The sequence below is a fragment of the Coloeus monedula genome (genome assembly GCF_965178545.1).
Source record: "Coloeus monedula genome assembly, chromosome: Z".
In the NCBI taxonomy this organism is placed as follows: Eukaryota; Metazoa; Chordata; class Aves; order Passeriformes; family Corvidae; genus Coloeus; species Coloeus monedula.
The window spans coordinates 75,165,456-75,187,064 of NC_138822.1; the positions used below are offsets into that span (position 1 = coordinate 75,165,456).

The window sequence follows — 21,609 nt, forward strand, 5'->3', positions numbered from 1 at the left end:
TATGTTTTCCTTTAATGGCTCTGCACTGTTTGACCCTGGTTACTGCAGGGGTCCTAGCATTGCTATTCACTACCACAGCACTGCAGGCAGACCTCAAGTTGTGAAGCAAGAAGGAAAGAAAGGATGCCTGTTATTCAGGAGGTGACAAGCAGAATGCTTGGCACTGTTACAGTAGTATGTCTATTACAATAGTACATTTTTGTCTAGGGGGCTCTGGTGTGAGATACAGCATCTTGTTAAGTCTCATTTTGTGCTTTTCTCTACTTTGGCACACTGTCACTTTTAAACCCAGAGCTCCACATGTGCTCTATATACTTAGTACAGAAAATGTGTTTTCATTTACTTTACCATCTCTTGGCTCGTTTTAATTGTTTGGAACAATCATCATATCCAGAGGTATCTGCTAGTCATTAGGGTGAGTCAATAATGAGTTTTAATGATGTAGATGGAAATAGTGCTGTGCTGGGAACTCGCTTTAACCACTTAGATTTTGTTTGGACATGTTTGGTCTGGAGCATGGATGAGATATTTCTGCTGTGGCCCCCAGTACCCAGTCACTGGATTGTCACAGCCACCTGGATGCTCTCTGGGGGGTGATGTTCTTTGAAATGGTCACAGAAACTGCTGCTTGCTTTGGTGTAAAACCTGACCTTGGGCAGGGTGTGCCCAAGCTGTTTTTGAGACCAGATGCCTCTTCATCTCCTGGTATCTCCTGGAAGGTGCTCCCTATGGTGCTGCAAAACCCTCACACCCATGGCTGGGAGCTGTCCTTCTCCCCCCAGCCCTGGGAGGAAGACAGCACCACACCAGGGGCCAAATCCAGCCCCTGGCAGGACAGAAATGCAGGTCAGACCCTGTTGTGCTCTGGTATCCATTCCCAAGACTTCAGCTCTGCTGCTGAATAGCAGTGAAATTAGAAACAGATTTTCCCTCCTTTGGGTATCAAAGAGGGACTTCAGTATTCTGGGATTTCCCTAACATACCCTAATCTGCACACTGCTGTTATTAAGAGAGGTGATGGGTTTGTAACAATGCATTCTTTGCTAGAAGGGTTATATCTGGCTTTGAACAATTAATATGTGATATAATTAACTTTTCTTTGTGATATATTTTCTGCCTGGCTTTGGCAGTTAGCCTCATGGTTTTTCACAGTATTCTGCATATGAAGTGTTGCTATCAGATTTAAAAATCTATTGAAGAGAATTTTTTAAAGTTTTAGGTAATTTAATATTTCTGTGAAAAAATTCTTAAAATCTGCCAACTGCAAAAGTGACCCTTGCTTAAAATACAAATTTAACAAATAGTCTAACTAGTGTAAAGCTGTGAATAGCAATTACAATTTTAATATATTCCTTTGCTTATGTCTCATGGATGTTTTATATCTAGGTTCCTTCAGTCCTTAAAAACAATGTAACTCAACTTTGTATTAATTAGCAGAGAGGTGAAATGTTTGCTGTCAAAATATCGTCCATCTACTGCCTTTGGTGTTTTTCCTAACCATGTTTTTCTCTCCCTTAGACTACGATGTCTGTGCCGAAGCCCCCTGTGAACAGCAGTGCACTGACAATTTTGGGCGAGTCCTATGCACCTGCTATCCTGGATACCGCTATGATCGGGAGAGGCACAGGAACAGAGAGAAGCCTTACTGCCTGGGTGGGTAGATGAGCATGTTGAGCTCATCTGCTTAATGATTTATGCTGCTCCCTTGGGTCTTTTAGGAGTCAGTTAGGATCTGAAACCTTTCTTGTTCTCAATATTATTAAAGAAGAAATGTGGGGATTAACTATGTTAAGAATTGAGAGATCTAGATTTCCCTGAAATTATTAGGAGGTATTACCTACAAGACATACACACCCAAACACTTTGAAGTGTTGGGCTGATGTAATTTTTCCTTTAATTCCTCCTGCAGGTTGTGAGCCATATTTGCTAAATATTGAAGCATTTTTACCAGGCCTAATTATGAAAACTAATCCTTGGGGTTTGATTCAGATGGCCAGCATATAATTCAGGACTGATCATTTACATATGGTCCTGCTCTGCGTGGTTTGCCGTGCCAGGAAGCCAAGGTTTGCAGAATTGAGCTTTGCAATGCAAGGAGACTGTCAAGCAATGTTCAGTGATAAAATGCCAGGTGTATTAATAACAATATAGTGCAGCTTGCCCAAAAGTTCCAGTGGTGCTGCAATCACTTGTTTGTTTAACCACAAAATCTCTTTTTACATCTAAAGGAAGTCTTTTATTGTATTTGAGGTCTGAAACCTCCAGCTACAGGGTATTTTTAACTTTGCTTCTCTCCAGATATCGATGAGTGTGCCACGAGCAACGGGACGCTGTGCTCTCAGATCTGTGTCAACACCGTGGGCAGCTACAGGTGTGAGTGTCATGAAGGCTACGTCCGGGAGGAGGATGGCAGGACATGCACCAAAGGAGATAAAGGCAGGTGCTAGTGCAGGTTAAATGTCCTGGGCCAAATGGGTGTCTAAAGAGCTGGTCTGTCATGAAAAGGAACCGCTCCCAGTGCTACACTTGGAGCTGGGGGTCCAAAGCTGGGATGTAGCTGATGCTTCTGAAGCAGCTGGGCTGTTCACGGGGCACCTGAGCATCTGTGGAGCAGCCCTGCCACACGCTGTCCTCTAATGCACAAGTTCACTGGAGGATGTGGAAGACTTCTTCCCCTACGGAGGCAGAACAGCTGAATAGTGAACTTTACCATTATAGCTTCAGTTAGATCATTTCTGCTGGATCCAGTTGCTAAAAGCCGTATTTTGCTTCGATACCAACCTGGATTGTACCTTTTTTGTGGTCCAGAGATAAGGAGACATAGGAAAAAATATTAGCAGATGATGAGCCCTAAAAACTTTCATTAATTTCACCTGCTAATTCAATAATTTCAGTAACTTTAATTTGTATTTACCTGCCCACATCTGAGATTAGCAAATGGTCTAGGTTGGATGGCTAGAGACCCTTGGCTCTTAGAGGCTCCAAAAATGTGAATCTGGGAGTCCAACACACTTTTCAAGCATTGCTTAAATCAATTTCTAAATTACATTGACTAAGACCAAATGCTGCTGACCTTCAATTAGTTTCTGTGTCCTGTGGCTGGGGTCAGATTTTTTTTCTTTCTTTTTTTTTCTTTTTTGACGATGAAATGTGATGGGAAAGAAATAAAAGTAAGGGCTTGTTCTTGCATTTCACTGTTGGTCCAAAGTGTATACATGTGCTGTGTATAAATGATTTTAAAGGTTTTGACCTCATCCCAGTTATTAAATTACAGCATTTAGAATATTACAGATTAAACACTGATATGTAAATTTTAAAAGGAAGAAGAAAGAGAACAGTGCTCTGGAAAAAAAACCCCAGCAACTGTTGATGAATGGTGACTTACCACAGGTTCATCAATTAATGACTGAATGTGGTATCACAGGGTGATGCAAATCCCACTGGATGGCCAGAGCAATTTATAATTTTGATTTTCATCTGAAAATGTGTAACTGGAGCCACTCCATTAACTTTAATTGTTCCTTGTAGTTTAAAACATTTTTTCCTTGTGTGTGTGTGTGTGTGTCATAAAGGAAAGAGATATAACCTTGATAATCCCCTTACAAACAGGGAGGGTTTTTTAACTTTTCCTCTGGGTAGTTCAAATTTCTTGATACAGTAATATCCAAAACATTCAAGATAACCAACCATTCAAAATATTCAAGGCTGTGGAAATAATTCTACTGTTTGAAACCACCATTTTTACACTGAACGTACACAGCACATAAAAATGTCAGTTCCAGCAGATAGTCTGGAATGAAATACCCAACATCTCTCCAGATATCTCCCAAATCAGTTGTTCGAAGTAAAGAAGGATGCTTTCAGCTCAGCTACGCCGCAGTACTCCACATAAATGCTGCGAATTTTCAGACCTCTGGTGAAAATGAGAGGAGCTGCGTCCGTAACTCATTCCTAGGAAAATGGTTATGTAAGGAACCAGCTGTAGCGACGCTCCACCCCGCGGCCAGCCCCAGCCCTGCACCGCATCCGTGCCGGAGCGGCTTCCTAATAAACGCATCATTTGCTTTTCATCGTAGCCGGAACACTTATAACTTATTTTAAAATCTAGTGTGAGAGGCTAGAAGACATGTACGCCTCCCCATCTCTAGCGAGGTTGTATGTTTTCCGGGAGATACAGCCGTGTTTTCATTGCTCCATCCCCGAAGGATGCAATTTGGACACTTTTTTGGCTCTGTAAGTGGCTGCAATGTGGTCACTTTTTTTGGGCTCTGTAAGTGTCTTGACAGAGAGCTTTGGGTTGGTCAGTGGACACAAGAATAGGGAGCATTTTTTCTTGCATCCACAGTCCCATTTGATGGAGGCAATACAGCTACCCATGCAGAAGTAGGCAGAGGAAACCATCTCAGCAGGCTGAGCCCAGATAATACAACACAGATGATCGGCTCAACAGCCTCCCTGCGAAGACCGCCCGCAGCAGAGCTCCCGCAGAGCTCTGCCCTGCCAGCACCTCCTCCTCTTCCAGCACCAGCACGGCACAGCCTCCGAGCCCATACACAAAGAAAACACATCACTCCCCAAGCAGATCTCTTAGCACTAGGTGCCACAGGGCTCACCAGTGTCTCACCAAAATTAAAGGATCCCCATCAGGACAGCAACGTCATGCATGAGCTAGAGTTTGTGTTCTGGGAAACCTTTATGAAAACGGGTCAGGTTTAAGCCCTCTTCAAAATAATTTCAGTTTCCTTGTGTAGGTCTGTGAAATGGAAATAGGTTATGTAAGTGCCTCGCTCAGTGCTGGCCCCACTGACCCTCCTAGGTGACCTCGCCTTCTGCCCCATGTGTGGGTGGCTCCATCCAATGGCCTTTTGCCCCCACTGGCCTGTCCTAGGTGACTTCTGGCTTTATCCACACTTTATTCTGGTTTTACTCATAGTTTGGTCCTGATACAGGGTTGGATGGGGGTAGAGCATTTGATGGATGACTCCTTCCCTGGGCAAATCATCACCTCTGTCTGGTATGAGTTAGGGGGATTCCACCTCTCTCATGGGATGCTTGCTCATATGAGGATGTTGGACTTCTTCCTCTGACAAGTCAATCCAACTGGATTTGCAGAAATCTCGCTGGTATGACATTTCCCAAACATTAGCTGATCCCCCCAGCATTCATCTCCATGGATTGTTACAGCCCTGTTTTATCTATACTTGTCAGCCCCGTGTGCCACATCCTTCTGGAAGATAAACCGGGTTTTATAATGAAGCACGAGGCCAAATTCACTGCTTCTTAATCTACATATAATTCCACTGATTCTGGTGGGATTGCATTAGGTTTCCAATAGCAGAGACTCTGGCAGTTTCTCCCTATGACTCTGTGTTGCTTTCAGCAACATTACTTAACACAATGATAGAACTCATTTGGTGAGATAGCTATTAAAAGGAAATTTTGTTGAGACTAGTACAAAATCCAGACTTTATTGGTCTTTGAAAAAGAAAAAAAAAAAAGAAAATAAAAAAAGGCTTTTTTTTTTTTTCCTAATGGTTCCATATACGTGCATCTGTAACTCCTACACAGGTCCAAAAAAGGGCATGTCAAGACTCTGGGTTTTTCCCAGTGGAAATTGGAGAGGGAGTAAGAACTCCACAAAACTGACTTGTGGTCAAGAGCAAATTTATTTTACAGAGATGCCAAGAGGTGTCTTCATTACAGCACCTCAATTCCCTCTTAAGGGAAAAAGCCCTGCATGGTGCAGATTATTTCATCTACAAGAGAAAGCTTTATGGGCAAAGAGGCTTTGGAGTGAATCAAAGGCAGAATGATTAGCATTAGGAATACAGGAGAGAAGAAAGAAAGCAGCAAATGCTGTGTGTTCTGGTACCTTCTCAGAAATGCTGGAGTTCCTCTGAGAGGTCTTGTGGCTAAATAGTCTTGAATCCAGCATAGCTGAAATTTGGTGAAATTCTATCTATGGTGTGTAGAGTCCATTGGAAAACACCAAGTGGTCTTAAATCTTTGAACCATCTGTACACTGCACAGAAAGCTGACCAGGCACTAAACCTGTGCTGGGGAAAGGGCTGCAAAGCTCAGTGTGCTTGCTGCCACAAAAATGGTAAATATTATGTGTAATATTGTGTGTATATATGTATAATATGTGTAATACAGAAGGTAAATAATATGAGTAAGGCTGTTGGAGTGCAGCCATGGGAACAGGCAGTTCATGACTGGGAGAAAAACCCAAGACGTTGTGTCCCAATTTTCCAATCAGTTCAGTACTAATACCAGTCTTAATGCTCCTGGTTATTCCAGCACCTTGCCCTTACACCTCTCACCTAACTGATTAGCAGATAAGTGAGACAAATTTTTGTCTTCTAAAATCAATCATACCTGATATGTCATTATATCCAAAAGACCAAACATACTGAAAATCAGTTTTTCATAAATATGTGCATAGGTGGTCCGTAGATGACCATCAGGTAGATGCAGTCTTCCTTACAGGACCTGCAAATATTTAAAGTCAAGTAGCACATGATATTTTTAATGTTAGAAACTTCGCAGTTCATTTAAAAAGATGCAGGCGTCTCAAAATCAATATGCATTTCCAAAGAGATGAAGGGCATTTAAGGGTGTGTCCAAGTGAGAAGTGTAACACAGTAACTCAGCGCATCACAGCTGATCCTTTTGAAGATTTTGAAGACTCTTTGGCTTTAACCCGGAGCTCCTGCAGAGTTTTTCCATTGCAGGACATACTCTGAAAGGTCAGTGCTCACACATGCCCAGCAACCCTCCCAGGTAACATCATACAAGGTCATACATCATATGCAGAGCCTCAATACACTTGATATTTCTCATCAACATTGAAGTGAACAAAAACTCACCTAGAGTTTGCCAGTATGTGCCACCCTGTGGTTTGGAAACCAGATTTGTCTTTAAGCAGACATCTGTTACAACAATGCTTGTTTCCTTGCAATGCAGAACTGCTTGACTGTGTATGGTACTGGGGAAAGGACAAAAATAAGATTTGCAATATCTCTCACAGTTTGAATAATTTAATGGATTCTTGAAAAGATCCCATTCATGCATAGTATCAACAGATGTGACCCTTCCTCTTGTGTGGATTTAAATCCCTGTCATTAATCTCAATCCCCACCTCTGCCCAGGCTGATTGTATCACATGGAGAACAACCCGTGATGATAAAGGGCAGTTTGTGCAAAATGAGTGAAATAAGCATATTGTGAGGGATTTTACTGTAATTTATAGCATATGAAAATTTGCCCTTCAGGCGACTGTAAATCAGTTCAGATCTATGGGGTTAGTCTACCCTAAACAAAAAGATAAAAGAAAGGGTGTGAACTTTTCCAGGTATTAAAAAAATGAATTCTCTGGGGACTGTTAACTGGAAACAGCTGTTTTAAAAATGTGCTCAGAGCTGTCCCTGCAAAGTTTCTCAGCTTTACATAGACAGTCACAGTCAAAGATTTAATAATGGCAAGTATCTCTTTTCACAGTCTGGGGAAATCTAACAACCTTCAAGCTGTTTATGCCATCACTTTATGAATATCTTTTTTTTTAATCTTTATAGTAGAAACTTCTTTCTTTCAGCTGGGCTTCCTGAGAAATCTGAAAATGTGGCAAAACCAGGGACATGCTGTGCCTCCTGCAAGGAATTCCATCAAATAAAGCAGACGGTTTTACAGCTGAAGCAAAAGGTATGAACACTGATCAGTCATGTCTTTACCAGACCTGCATGTTTTACAAGAACTGAGGTTAATTTCAATGTTTGGAGCTGTCATGCAGTCCTTGTACAAACAGAGAGGATGGCAATGTATTTTAAACTCATGTAGGAATGGCATCTCTCCCTTACGCTTCTGTACAACTTGGAAGCACATTGTTGCACAAGTTCATGGAGCTGTGTTACCAAGCTCAGGCTAACAGAGTCTGGCAAACACCCGTCCCAGGCTGAGACCAGGTTTCTTGGCAATCTGTGCTGGCCGGAGCTTTTCACTCACTCTGAACGCACGAGATTTTGCACATGATCCACCTTCAGAACAAGCAAGTGCAAGACATTTCATAGATGCAGGAATATGATTTTGCATTAATAAGGGTCCTGATAAAGGATTCTTTCCAAATAGGTGTGGGAGTAAACAAAAGCATCACTAGCTTTAAATATGATTGTCCATTTAAAGAGGAAAAACCCTCAGTCACAAACCTTTTTTTTGTCTTCACGTGTTTCCTTGCAAGTAGAGAACAGTGTATTTAGGAATTTCCCCTGGACTTTAACTGCTCCTACATGTAGCTCCCTTTTGCACTTTAGTAGGATTGAAATAATGCAAAGACCCAGCCTCAGATTTGGAGAGCCAAATGCAGGTATGCAGGTGTAATGCCTTTTCTAGTGGCATCTCCTTTGAACACTGAGGTTCTCTCAAATTGAAATTCTCTGTAGGAATATCCTCAGCAATTCATGCTGACAGGCTGTAATAATTTCAGCCAGGGTACTCAATTAATTTCATTCCATTGTGTCAAAATGCAATTTGGTGTATTCACTCACTGCATTTGATGTTATTCATTTAATATTAGGAAGAAAGAAATCTACTTCATTAAAGTGACTTTCACTGAGGCTGGAGATACTCTTTATCTCCAAAATCTCAAAATATCATGTGTTCCTTCTGAATCAGTCTGAACACAAATGTGGACATGACAGAATTTCACATGTGATAGAAATTCTGTTTTTCAAAAAATTGGTAGCAGAGAGATTTAAAAATGATCCATGCTTTTGAGTGGCTGTTTCTCCAGCTGTTGTCTGTGATGCTGAGCAGGCTCACACTGACCTCCAGGGAAGGACCTGAGGGTCACATTGTTTGCTGCAAGAGCTGATTGATGGAATTAATGGAAGTTTTTTGTGTCTAACTTCTGTTGTTAGATGCTTGTGCTCAAAACTCATTCCAGGAAAACTCAGACCACTGGCACCTGTCACTGTGGGCATTTGTACAGTAGCTGTGGACAAATTAAGCAGCTCACTCTTGCTTCATAGCTAAGTCCTGTCATAGTCCATAACTTAATTTTTCCCCCAGTATCTTCCTAGTGAGACTTGATCTACTTGGCATCCTCAGAGGGAACCCACTGGGTTGTGCTCTACACAGAAAGAGCTGGAAGAGAAGGTTCCTGATACCCTCAGCAACTTTTACCCCACAGAGAGCAGAGCTTTTGTCTATGCTGAGTGGAGATCTGGCCCCATGGTGCTTCTCTGCCCAGGGAGACATCAACCCTCATGTTTCCCCAGCCACTCCCCATGGCCAAGTTCTTCTGGGGAGGATGCCTCTCAATAGCTGTGGTTAAAGCTGTTCTGTTTCGCATAGAAAAGTTCATTTCTGTCTGCCAGCGAGAAAGTTTATGAAATGAGTCTTCAGTCTTGTGGTTAAGGCTTTCAGATTTTATGAACTTTATTCAAAATTGTGGTTAGCAGAAAAGCCTGTCATCCAATGAGATGCATTGTCCTGATAGACTAGAGGTCTGTGGGCAGTCCTAGATTGATCTAAGACCTTGATGAAAGGAAGAAGAGTGGAAAGCTGAAAAGCTGGGGGGAAAATATCTGGCACGCTGACACACAGCCAACAATTAAAAAAACCCAAACAAGTAAGTTTGATCCTATTGCACAGATGTGTTTAAACATCTTAATTAGAAAGCCATGTTCCAAGTCAGTCCTGACAAGCACTGTCCAATTTTCTAAACCACAGACCTCCTAGAAACTATGCAAAACTCCAAATGCAGCATGCAAGACAGCACATGGAAGTCTTGTTTCTAGAACAATCTTTCTTTAGAATTTACCCTTGCTAATATGTGCATGCATATGGAAAAAAAACCCCATTGTTTTCCAAGGGCCATTAAGATTTGGAGCTGTAGATGGAGAAAGCCAAGGTCACCCTGTACTAGGATCCTGGTTCAGCTAAAAGGTGAAACAGAAATTAGGCCAGTGAGTGTAGCCAATACCTAAGAGGCTGTGAGTCAACAACAAAAACACATGGTTTGGCCCAGTGCATGAAACAACCAAGCCAGAAGATATCAAAGAGCAGTGAGCTAGACCAGAGCCTGGGTATTTTGGCACTCCTAGCATATGCTTCAAGTCCAGCTGACTCAGTGGGGAAGCATGCATAGATGCTTCCACAGCAGCTATGTGATTTCTTTTCTAACTTACTCAGTTGTTACAACAACCTTGCTGGCAGGAACGAGGAAATATCTAAGCATCAGAAAAGAATACACTTCCGAATCCCCTCCATGATGAGTCTTTGCCACTAAATGCACCTTTTTACTCCAGTCTGACCAGTTGCAGTATAACCTGAAGAGTATTCATGGCTGGGTCTATGTACTAAGTGACATTTATTTATCAATTGATATAGCAATAGATCCCCAGAATGAGATATGTTGAGAAATTTACACACAAGCTATAAAGACTACTTCAATTAATCTGCCACTCACCTGTGGCCACCACTCAAGAGAAGCACTCACTGATGACACCGAAAATATTCTCACAAAAACTACCTTAAAAACATAATACTCTCAGACAGCCACAGGATTTGACTTCGTGTCTCGGTTTTAGTATGGCAGCATTGGCACTGCAGAGTCCTTGGTTGATTTGTGTCTTGTAGTGGAAGTTTTGCAGCATGAAGGTCCTTGCAAGCCTTTCCTTTGTATCCAGCCAGGAGCCTGCTCTGAACAGGGTGGACACACCTCCAGGAAACAAAACTTTGCTGACCAGAGCCAGTCAGTAGACCTTCCCATGCTGGTCCCTGGCCACTGAGGTTGTGAGAGCCCCCAGTTACTGCAATTTCCTCTTCAGCCCCAGGGGTAGGGTGCTGTGACCCACAGAGCAGTCCTTTATCTTCAGTAGCCCCACAGTTTTGTCTGTGCTGCATTGGCTGGGAAGTTGGCTGAGAAAGCTGCAGGGTCACTGGTAAACAAAGCAAATGTTTTCCTTTGAAAAAGCAGAGATGACAACTCATCCCAGAGCCCATAGGTATGCTGAATCCCCATATTCTCTGTGAAAAGCAGATTCATAGAAGTGAGTGTACAAGAAACACCCTTTGGGACTTCTGTGAAAATATTACCTCATCCAGCCACTGATTTCTGCAGGGGTGGAGTGAATCTATCAAATTCTTGTAAGACTTACATCATGATGCTTAATTTGCCTATAGTGTAGTCATCTTGTCTTTGGAACTGCAATGGTCTCCAAAACGTAACTTGGAACTGGCTGATAAATTGTTGTGTTCCTGTCATCACATTTGAGTTCCAGTCTCAAAAATCAAACTGATGTTTTGGAAATGCCACCAGGAACTATCTCAGCATTTCCAACTTTTTTTTTTTTCCTGGCTTTTTTTTTTCAGAACTGTTCTGTGCATTCAACCTCAATTTACAAGCAGCACTGCCTGCCTTTAAATTGTATTCCTTAAGCAATAACTTGTTTGCCAAAGAAAATTTGCCCAGTTCAAATAGGTACTGCAGGTGCATAACGATGGGTTTTTCCCCTGTGCATTACAAACATTAGGTTTGCAGTAATGACAGAAGAATGTATGTCAAATAATTACAGAAACATGTAGGAGCCTTGAGAACAGCCCAGCTCAGAGAACTCCTAATGGCTGACAAAAAGCTTGGTCAGATAGCAGGAGTCCTCATCTATTTTACTTAATGCAGCTTTCCCAGGCAAATGTTGCAGAATTCAGCATCAAATTATCCAGAGAGCCAAATCCATTCAAGAAGGTACAAAGCTCACCCAGGGGTAGGTCTGCACTGGTATTGCTGAAATAGTGCTTCAGCTCCATTTGGCAGAGCAAAATCCCTAAGTCTACATGCAGCCACTCAACGCTAATAAACTTTTTTTCTCACTGCAGACCAGCCTCCTGGCTTGTCATCTCCCTTCAGCTGCCTCTGGAGAGACCAAACATTCGCAGAATATTCCTAAATATGTTTAATTATTAAATGTATTCAACTGGATAGATGAATGTTTCATGGATAATTAAACATGTAATGAATAATGACACTTTAAACTATAGCATGCAATTCTCCTTGCATTCTCACTTACTTTATCTTTGTGTCTTCATGCAAAGCAGATCCAGATATCTGTTTGGTTAAACGGTGTGGTTACTTTCTAGGCCCAGATTCACAAAGGATTTGGGGTTCTCATTAAAATCTATGGAATGTTAGTGGCTTGTGCAGCATTTAAGAACTTAAATATCCGAGCAAATATTGCCCTGAGAAAAGGCAATAAATGAATAGAGGAAACTTCAAACACGGAAAAATAAGTTTCCTAAGAAACAGCAATGAGACTCAAGTTTTTCAGAACTTGTTGCTATATCTCTCCTGAATTTCCACTGTCCTCTGTTGGATTGGCTAGCAGTATTTCCACAGTGACTTGAAAAGTGAACAGACTTCTCTGACTCACAGAATAAGAAGGTTTTTCTGATGATGTCAATGGAGGATATGAATAAACATTTTATATTTTCCTGAAATATTTAAATAGCTGTTTGTTCACATGAAAGCTTAAATAAGAATGTGATTTATCAGGCTGAACAGTAAAGGTCTTACATAGATTTGTTTGTTTGTTTTGGCAGGTTGCTTTGCTGCCAAATAATGCTGCTGATCTTAGCAAGCAAATCACAGGTGAAAAAGTGCTTGCCTCTAATGCATATATCCCTGGCCCCCCAGGCCAGCCTGGACAACCAGGCCCTCCAGGTAAGACCAGAGGGATGTGAATGTGCAATAGTGTTAGGACTAAAAAAGTAAACTTCAGTCTTCCAGTGTGATCTGATTTCATATGTTTCACATTTTGACTGATATATTATGTTTGCATTTGTGCTAAATTTAAAAAAAACCCTTTATGGTTGTTATGGTCAGCCTCTGCCAGTTGTCTAACATCATCCATTGTGAATCCATGTGTTTCTTGGCATGCAAGCTGTGTTTGTCCTGTATGCATTAAATTTCTCCCTCTCCCTGGGATATCTCACCTGCTTCACTTGTTATTTCCTGTATTTTAACCCTGTCTTAAAACACTCTCTGCTTCATTTCAGGAATATCTATTGCTTTAGTTCACTATCAGTTGTAGAGGTGAAAATGTGCTTTCAGTTTGTAGGCGTTTGTGCCAACTCTTTTATTTTTCCTTGCCTGATTTGCAAGGATTCATCTGTTGGTTTTATGTCGTATACCAGATCCAAAGGAAAATGAAAAGAAAATTATAACTCCACTCACACCTTCTTTGTTAGGTTGTAGATTGAAATAATGCAAAAACCAGAGAGGTCCTAAAGCTCAAACTTAATCCAGACACCTTGTACCTGGCAGCCAGGAATACTCAAAATTTTGCAAATTCTGTTGAATGCAGATCTAATTTTGGGTTAGCAATAAATCCAAGGAATCTTAGCATCGTGCTGGATTTAAGAAGGATTCTTACAGAGGACTGGCAACTGTTCCTTACAAGGCTTGATTTACTCCCTTCTGAATTGCACCCCATCCTCCCATTTATACCTCCTTTTGCAGTCTGGCTTTGTTTTCTGTGTCTTTATCTCATTTTCCTGGAGGATGAGTATCTTCGGTCTTCAGTTTACTGTAAGTGCAAGGACAGTATGTTTAGAGGTTCTGCAACAGACTCTGATGGTACAGTGGGTTGCTTTGCATCCCTCCAAGGTAGGCCTGACCCTGCAGGTCTCCCACCCACTGGGTTTCCCCATGACTGAACTGTCCGAGGTACTGTAGAACTCTGCTCTCCCCGAAACCATCCCTGTTCACCTCCCCTGCTGCCCCCGCTGGAAGAGTCACAGGGAGTCATCACTAAACTTGAGTTGTCTCCCTCTGAAAATCCTAACTGTACATATTCAGTCCTGCTGAATCCTTTTCACTCTGTGCCTTTTATTCTCTATGTCTCTCATGTGCCCTCAGTATGAAGAGAAGTGTTTCCCCCTCTAATTATGAAGTGTTTCAACTAGTGACATTTTAGTGGTCTTTGTTGTCTGCAAATGTTGTTTCAGGTGACTGATTTTCTGGTGTACGTTTTCTACTGTTTCTCTTGAGCTAAACATATGTTTTGTTGCCTGAGTTCTTCCTAAAAAGTAACGTGCTCTGCTGAACCAGCAGAAGTTGAAAACAATATAAAGCAAAATGGAAGAACAGAGCGTTTTTTGCCCCTAACACACTGACTATTGCACTGGGCAAAAGAGGCACAGCCTCCCACTGGAAAGGGCTTGCTTGTGTCAGTCATGTAGATGCCAATGACCCAAAATTCCCATGAGTCTTCTGAGGCTTTCTTTTTATGAGATGTCCCTCAATTGTGATTTGTTCTTCCTTGTGTGAAAATGAGGCATTTCTGCTTTTGTTTTCATTCCCAGTCCATGTCCCTAAGCACCTGGCAGACTCAAATTCTTGTTATACACGAGATTTAATTGTTTGGTGGTCATCTCTTGTAGCTACTGTGGCAAGGGTTAATGTTGTGTCAGATGGCTGCTGATGTGCAGATGCGATGTATTGGTTGTGCTGTCATGGGTTTGGGTGTGTTAAAGTAACCACGCCTTTGGGTCTTTAAAAAAATGGCTGTTCCCCACTTCTTGATGAAATGTCCTGAAGGCTTTCCCCAGCAGGTAACTTTTGCTTTTGATTTCAGGGGCTCCAGGACCTAAAGGGAGTCAAGGAGCTCCTGGATTACCTGGACCTCCTGGACAGCCAGGCCCTCGTGGATCAATGGGACCTATGGGCCCATCTCCAGACATTTCACACATTAAGCAGGGCAGACGGGGCCCCGTGGTCAGTATTCTTGTCTCCTGTCATGCACTGCACAATTGCCATTAGCTCCACAACTTGTGAACACTTTCTTTTCTCTTGCAGGGCCCACCTGGTGCCCCAGGGAGAGATGGTAGCAAGGTGAGGAGAGGTACTAATTTCCATAAGACGGGCTCATGCACACGTGAAGTGCAGGCTTGCTAGAGAGACCCTACACACACTTGTAGTCACACCCTTACACCACCTCATTTCCTCTGCTAAGATGAAAACATCCTGTTGTCCTATTACTGGGGTCCCTGCCGGCTCTGTGGCTCACACGCATGAACGCACAGACGCAGGGATGGCTTCAGTAATATTAAACTGACGTCAAGGAGTTGAGAAGGGCCCTTGCTTAGAGTTCCACAGAAGGCACTTTATTGCTACAACTTGTGAAGGGTTCTAGAGGCAAATGACCCCAAGCACATGACAGCTCGAGCTTAAGTACAGGGCTGTGGCTAACACCAGGAGCCAACTGGGGAAGCTGAACTGGGGTACATTGACATAACCGAACAAGGCATCCTGGGAGAGGCTTCTTTCCCTCACCATAACCACTAAGTCTTTGGCACCAGAAACTGTCTTACCAAGAACTCTCTCTGTCTCTTGTACCACAGGTCAATCAGCCACCACATTGTCCCACTCCTTCATGTCACCCTTCTGCTGTTTTGTGCTTGCAGTTCCTAAAATCTTGCAAATAGTCCTGTCAGGTTGCATGTCACACAGCATTCTTTTCTTTCTCTGCAGACTTTTTGGCTTTTCCGCGAAGAAACTTCGATGCTTTAGCCCTTGTCATTCACTGTGAATTTTTCCTGTTCATGATTCACTTGTTACTGTCCAGGAGAAATATCAGAAATGCCCCGCTCTTCTACCACTAGAATAAGCAACAATTTTATTGCATTCCTCCTTCACTTCCTTTTCTTTTTACAAAGAAACATAAGCTGATGATTCTGGATCTGGGGACAGTAAGGGAGGCTGCAGAGGCAAATGGTAACTTTTTAATTTCCTTTAGTCACAGCAAACTAACTGAGGTGTAATTGATTACAGGGGGAGAGAGGAGCACCAGGACCAAAGGGGATACCTGTAAGTATTCCACACAGGAGGAATTTCCACAACAGAATCATGTTGACTACTAACTACAGGTCAGCCAAAAGTTAAAGAAAAAAACTGTGCCAAGAGAACAGATAATTTACATACACAGAAAATGTTGTTGGAAACAAAGTAATTGCCTGTTTTCATCCAAATGTTTTTTCTTACAAACCTTTTCCCTTACTGGGTGTGCGACCAAAGGCCTGTGGGTGCACCTCAGCCTTACAGTGGCACTGAGACACCCTTAGAAGGCAGAACCATGCAGGGTGCTACTTAGTACAGTTCTAACCCTGCTCTCAATGGGAATTTGATCTCTAGAACCTTTTAAAATCCTGTCCCTCATCTCTCTCGGATTTGTGAAACTATAGGTTTTGAGTTCAGAAGAAGGAACGAGTATTGACAATCTGTTTTCAGGTGAACTTGTTTAAAAAAACTCTGGGGTCCCCAGCACAGGAAGGACATGGACCTGTTGGAGCAAGTCCAGAGGAGGCCACCAAGATGATTAGAGGGCTGGAGCATCTCTCCTATGAGGAAAGGCTGAGAGAGTTGGGATTGTTCAGCCTGGAAAAAAGAAGGCTTCAGGGTGACCTAATTGCAGCCTTCCAGTACCTGAAGGGAGCCAACAAGGAAGATGGCGAGGGACTATATACAAGGGCATGTAGTGACAGGATAAAGAGGAATGGCTTCAAAACGAAAGAGAGCAGGTTTAAATTAGATATTAGGAAAAATTCTGTACTGTGAGGGTGGTCAGACACTGGCACAAGTTGCCCAGAGAAATTGTGAATGCCCCGTCCCTGAAAGTGTTCAAGGCCAGGCTGGAAGGGGCTTTGAGAAACCTGGTCTAGTGAAAAGCATCCATGCCCATGCAGAGGTGCTGGGACTACATGATCTTTAAGGTCCCTTCCAATCCAAACCATTCTATGATCTATGCATTTACTTATGGTATTTTCTCATTGGCGGAGTTGATTTTTAAGAGTGTGCCCAGCAGGGTGTGCTCACTATTAAACAGCTTATTTTACTGTGTGAAGTCAGCTAAAAAGAAATAATGATTTTCTAAAATTAGATACTCTCTGCATTGTAATTACCAATATACTCAGTAAGTGATGGACAGCAGCGAGGTTATCCTATTGAAAAGACAATTGCCAAGTAACAGCAGTCTTAAAAGAATTTGTTGATTAATCATTCTAAGAATGTAATTTCTGTCAGTTTAATAAACAAGAAGACAAGGAACCAAGATTAATCTCCTCTATTCCCATGAGGTGACAAGATACTCTTATGAAGCAAAGGAATTTTTAAGTGACAAAAGGGCTGAGCATCTTGTAAATGTAGGCTCTGTCTGCGAAAACATTTGATTCTTTTGAAAATTTTTTCCTGAGCAAAGTCGGTTGAAAACCAGACCACTGACTTTTGGCAACTGGTATGAAGCAGTATTTTACTGAACAACCCTTGCAGGAGTAATTCTATCAGACAGTTTGAAAACTGTAAGAGCAAGGTGGATTGTTATTAATGGCAGTGCCTTGTGACTGCAGGGCCCACCGGGTTCATTTGATTTCCTATTGCTGATGATGGCAGACATCAGAAACGACATCGCTGAGCTGCAAGACAGAGTGTTTGGACACAGGACTCATTCATCAACAGAGGAGTTTCCATTACCTCAGGAATTCACAAACTATCACGACACAGTGGATTTTGGATCCGGAGAAGACTACAAGCCACGGGCAACATCCAGAAACACCAGGATACAGAAGGCAGACCATCCTTAGCTATGCCTACTGAAAAACAAAGCCTCTTTAGAATTCTTCTATATAAAAAAATGCACTGAAAATGTAATATGTATATATATATATATATATATATACACATATACATATATATATATATATATATAATTTCTGCTTTTCCTGAACCATGCTGCCTGTACTGTAGCTTTCCTGGTTCATGGTAGCCTCCTTGCAGAAATTCCATATCGCCAAGCCTGCACTGTGCATTGTACCTAGACTATCAAAAAAACCTTCTTAGCATATAATATGATTAAGGCATGCTCTAGCTAATAACACAGACCACAGCATTCCATCCACCTACTTTGCATTCTATGTCCAAATGACCCAGTACCCAAATTTTGCCAGGGACAGAGGGTTAGCTGAACATCATCCCTGAATGATGTCAATAACAAATACCTTGGTCCATAGTTACTTTACGAATGCAAATAAATTATACCACTGAACTCAAGTCTCCAGCTACTGTCCCCAGGCCTAGGAGAGTGTGAGAAGTGGATCCCTGTTTCACAGTGCAGGCCACCTGTAAGTGAGACGTGTCCTCTATTATGCCTCATCATGGCAGAAAAAGGCAAAAAAAAAAAAGTTGAAGGGTTAAACAAGGGTGCTGCTGCTTGATCTGGAAATTATTTGGCTTTGTGTTGCTAGAGTATCATTCAAAGACAGTCAAAAGATGTGTTTGTCTTAAACAAACACTACTTTTTCTTTACCATTGTCCCACTCCTCAGTGTGAAGGCCAGTTTTCTTTCTCAACAGATTCATGTCGGATACATTACACAAAGATGAACAAGATAAAGGGGATGTTTAAAGCAGGAAACAAAATCCAAAGTGAATCAAGCAGGCTTATTGGCAAGCACAAAATATATCCCAGCCTTGCAGAAAGAGTCCAGTTCTGACATCCTGCAGGTGCAGGTCTTCCTTGGTGAAATTCTGAAGTCTGAGTGAAATCAACACCAGAGAGAAGGCCTCATGTTTGCAAAGAGCTTCCATCTGTTTTGTTCCTCTGCTGCATGAGACCAAACTAAATGGCGTTCACCAAACTGGAACACAGAGTGGCAGCATGTTTGGCTGGGTGTATGAGGAGTGTGAGTAGGTGCAGGAGTGCACACGACAAAATATTTCAACTGGTACGAGGATGGCTAAGGTGAGATACTGCACATGGGATCCTATATTATGAATGGGGATAAAAGGGAGTGCCCTTTATTTACACTGGAAAATTGGATGCACAAGTTATACCATACCTCATGGATGATGTATGTTGCCATTTCTTTTGGATTACCACAGCTGCTGAGGACTTTGCCATGCTTAGAATATAAAGGAGTATATTAAGCACAAAATTTCAATGTTGAGTCTGTGTAGCTGCTACTTCTACAGTATGTTTAGTGTTCAGTAGTGTCCATGTTACAAATGCAAAGAAAAAGTTGTTATTTTGCCATGTTTTCCAGGGCTTGCATGTTCTAGTAAAATAATTACAGGTGAAAATATAAGAAGGGCCTTTTCAGATAATACATAAAGGCTTGGATTCCCTTCCCTTCTCTGGGCCAAAAGATAGTTGGTGTAATCATGACAGCATCAGTACAGGTCAGGCTGTGTAAACAGCTGGCTGTCTAGCCTTTTCTATAACTTCTGTGTGTTCTCTTAAGAGGATGTGCTCATTCCTGTAGCCGTTTCCCAATTTCTCACTGCCACTAAGCCACAAGCAAGGGCATTACACAAGTGTTCTGTATTTCTTTTCATGTTATATCTGTATCAGTATTTACAAAGCAATGCCTAAGTTGTGGGGATAGCTGAAAAAAAATTACAGTGATCTCACCCTGTGGTCCTTGGGCTTCTCCTCTGTCTGGGAGGAGCTCTGCCAGCAGCTGCAGATCCAAGTAATCTTGTGAATCACATAATAAGGGAGACCTGAAGAAGGAACCTGAGGCCAACAGAGGGACGGTCTTATATGCAGCAGGCTCGATAAAACCTGAAAGACAGTATGAACTGAGGCATTTATGTCTTATTTTCTTAATTTCAAGCAGGCAACGGAGTATAAATTACATCATTTATGAATATGCAATTTTAATTAAATTTGTTAAATGTCAAATGTTGTACTTTTAAATCTAGCAAATTATGGAACTCTTGCATATGTTTACCACTGCACCCTGTTGGATCAGGCTGGATCCCACTAGAGAATTAGTAGCTGCAGGTTTTTGACCATGAGATACTGAATGATCTAACTTACATTAGATGAGTCACTTCCTACATTTCAACTAAATTCTATTGCCCTCTGCCCACAAGGTGATGTATTCTAAAAAAGGCACTTATTTTAGTTTTAAGTTTTGCTTTTCCAAATAGAGACACATACCAAATGAGAAGTTCCCCCAGTCTGACCATCAAATTCAGGAAGAGGTGACAACTGCCCTGCCATGTGTAAGTATCCAGGGAAGGGCTATTCTGAGACTGGACCAGAAAAGCAGATAAAATACATATTTCACTGTAAGTACAGAAAGTTGTCCTAGAGGTTCTTGAATATAAACATAGCACATGTTTGCATGCCTTTCTGAGTGGAAACCTCAGTGACTTCCCTTTCATTGGCTTTCACATTGCTTGCTTCGTACAAAAAAGGTCACAGAACATGTTCCTTGGGTTTCCCCTTGTCCTTGCCCTCCTCTGTCCAGATTTTCTGCCTCAAAACTGTTTGAGTGTCAACAGCAAGGAGAGGACACTATGGAAAAGACAAGTCCACCCAACACGACATAGGAATTCAAGCAACAGCGAGAGTCCCTCTGAGCCCAGCTGGCTGGGAAGGGTCAGCCTTCAGTCTGCATGCAGCTGAGATCTTTGCATAGAACTTTCTCATTTCTGATTAACTGTATGATAACTCATAACACATTGTATCAGCAACATTTCATTCAGATTTTGCTGTAAACACATAAAGGCTTAGAAAAGTGTCATTTTCTTCAGCATACCCAACATTTCATACAGCCAGAGCAGAGGAATCATTTCCAATCTTAAGTTTTGTTACTGGTAGCCAGAGAAGACATAACCTTGCAAATTATTTATTACTCTGTGGCTCCAAAAATAACAAACTCTCCCAAGAATCCAAAACAAGAAAGTAGAAACTTCTACAGTTGTGGCTAGTCTCATTACTAGGCTCATGCACATGACAACTTTGTTTCATATAAATGATAAGTATAATTTTATTAGAAAGAAATATTATTTTGATGTTAAGACATCAAGTTATAAGCAGAAGGATAATAAAGAATTTGTTATTTTATTAATATTAGAAATATATTTAATGGAAACATTTGCAAGACTGTGTAGTGATGAGAAAATTCTGATTGTTAATGGGTTTAACAAAATCATGAATCTTGAAAATTTTTTTCTTTCAACACTGTGCCAGGTACATAAAGGTTTAGTCTTTCTTACACAGCTGTAGTTCTGACACACAAGAACTCCTATATAGTCAGGCTAAATTAGGAAAAGGAGAGGAAAATTGATTGTAAATGGAATTAGGGTAATGCCTGGAGTTGCTGTTGGCATCACAGCTTGAATAGCCTTCTGCCTAGAAGTATTTCAGGGTTAATGTACCAAGTCCCAGAGCAGCAACAAAAGATGGGGATGGGGTCCAATTCTCTGTTAATTTCACATTAAAAAAACCCCATATGTTTGTTCCTTTTACACATTCCAATAACTATACTGTTCACTTTATTTATATATGAAATACTAAAATGTGTATAAGATGACTGTGATTTTATGATGTATTCGTAATAACAAAGATATTTTTTCTTACACTGTTGGTAGCTGCTTTTTTGTTACACATCGCCCTTTCGCTGAAACACAGTGATGTTGGCTTGAAGAAACAGATGGCAGAAAACCTCCTTACACTGCCTTCTAGCATTTTTCTTGGAGCTGAACAATACTGTCTTAGTTGTTTGACTCTGGGGCATGTGCTGTTGCAAGCTAGGGTGGGTTTCAGTCTTT

The 21,609-nt window shown here is 41.6% G+C and overlaps 1 protein-coding gene across 1 annotated transcript in view; it reads left to right on the forward strand.

The window, feature by feature from the left end:
• Positions 1-17,631, forward strand: part of CCBE1 (collagen and calcium binding EGF domains 1) — a gene marked incomplete at both ends in the record, with an annotated part of 92,663 nt that extends 75,032 nt beyond the window's left edge. The window contains 8 exons of the mRNA XM_082301387.1: positions 1,519-1,653; positions 2,299-2,436; positions 7,595-7,701; positions 12,595-12,715; positions 14,631-14,770; positions 14,852-14,887; positions 15,827-15,862; positions 17,398-17,631. Of these exons, the coding sequence (XP_082157513.1) occupies positions 1,519-1,653; positions 2,299-2,436; positions 7,595-7,701; positions 12,595-12,715; positions 14,631-14,770; positions 14,852-14,887; positions 15,827-15,862; positions 17,398-17,631 (947 nt within the window). The remainder of the gene's footprint in view (positions 1-1,518; positions 1,654-2,298; positions 2,437-7,594; positions 7,702-12,594; positions 12,716-14,630; positions 14,771-14,851; positions 14,888-15,826; positions 15,863-17,397) is intronic.
• Positions 17,632-21,609: the final 3,978 nt, after the last annotated feature.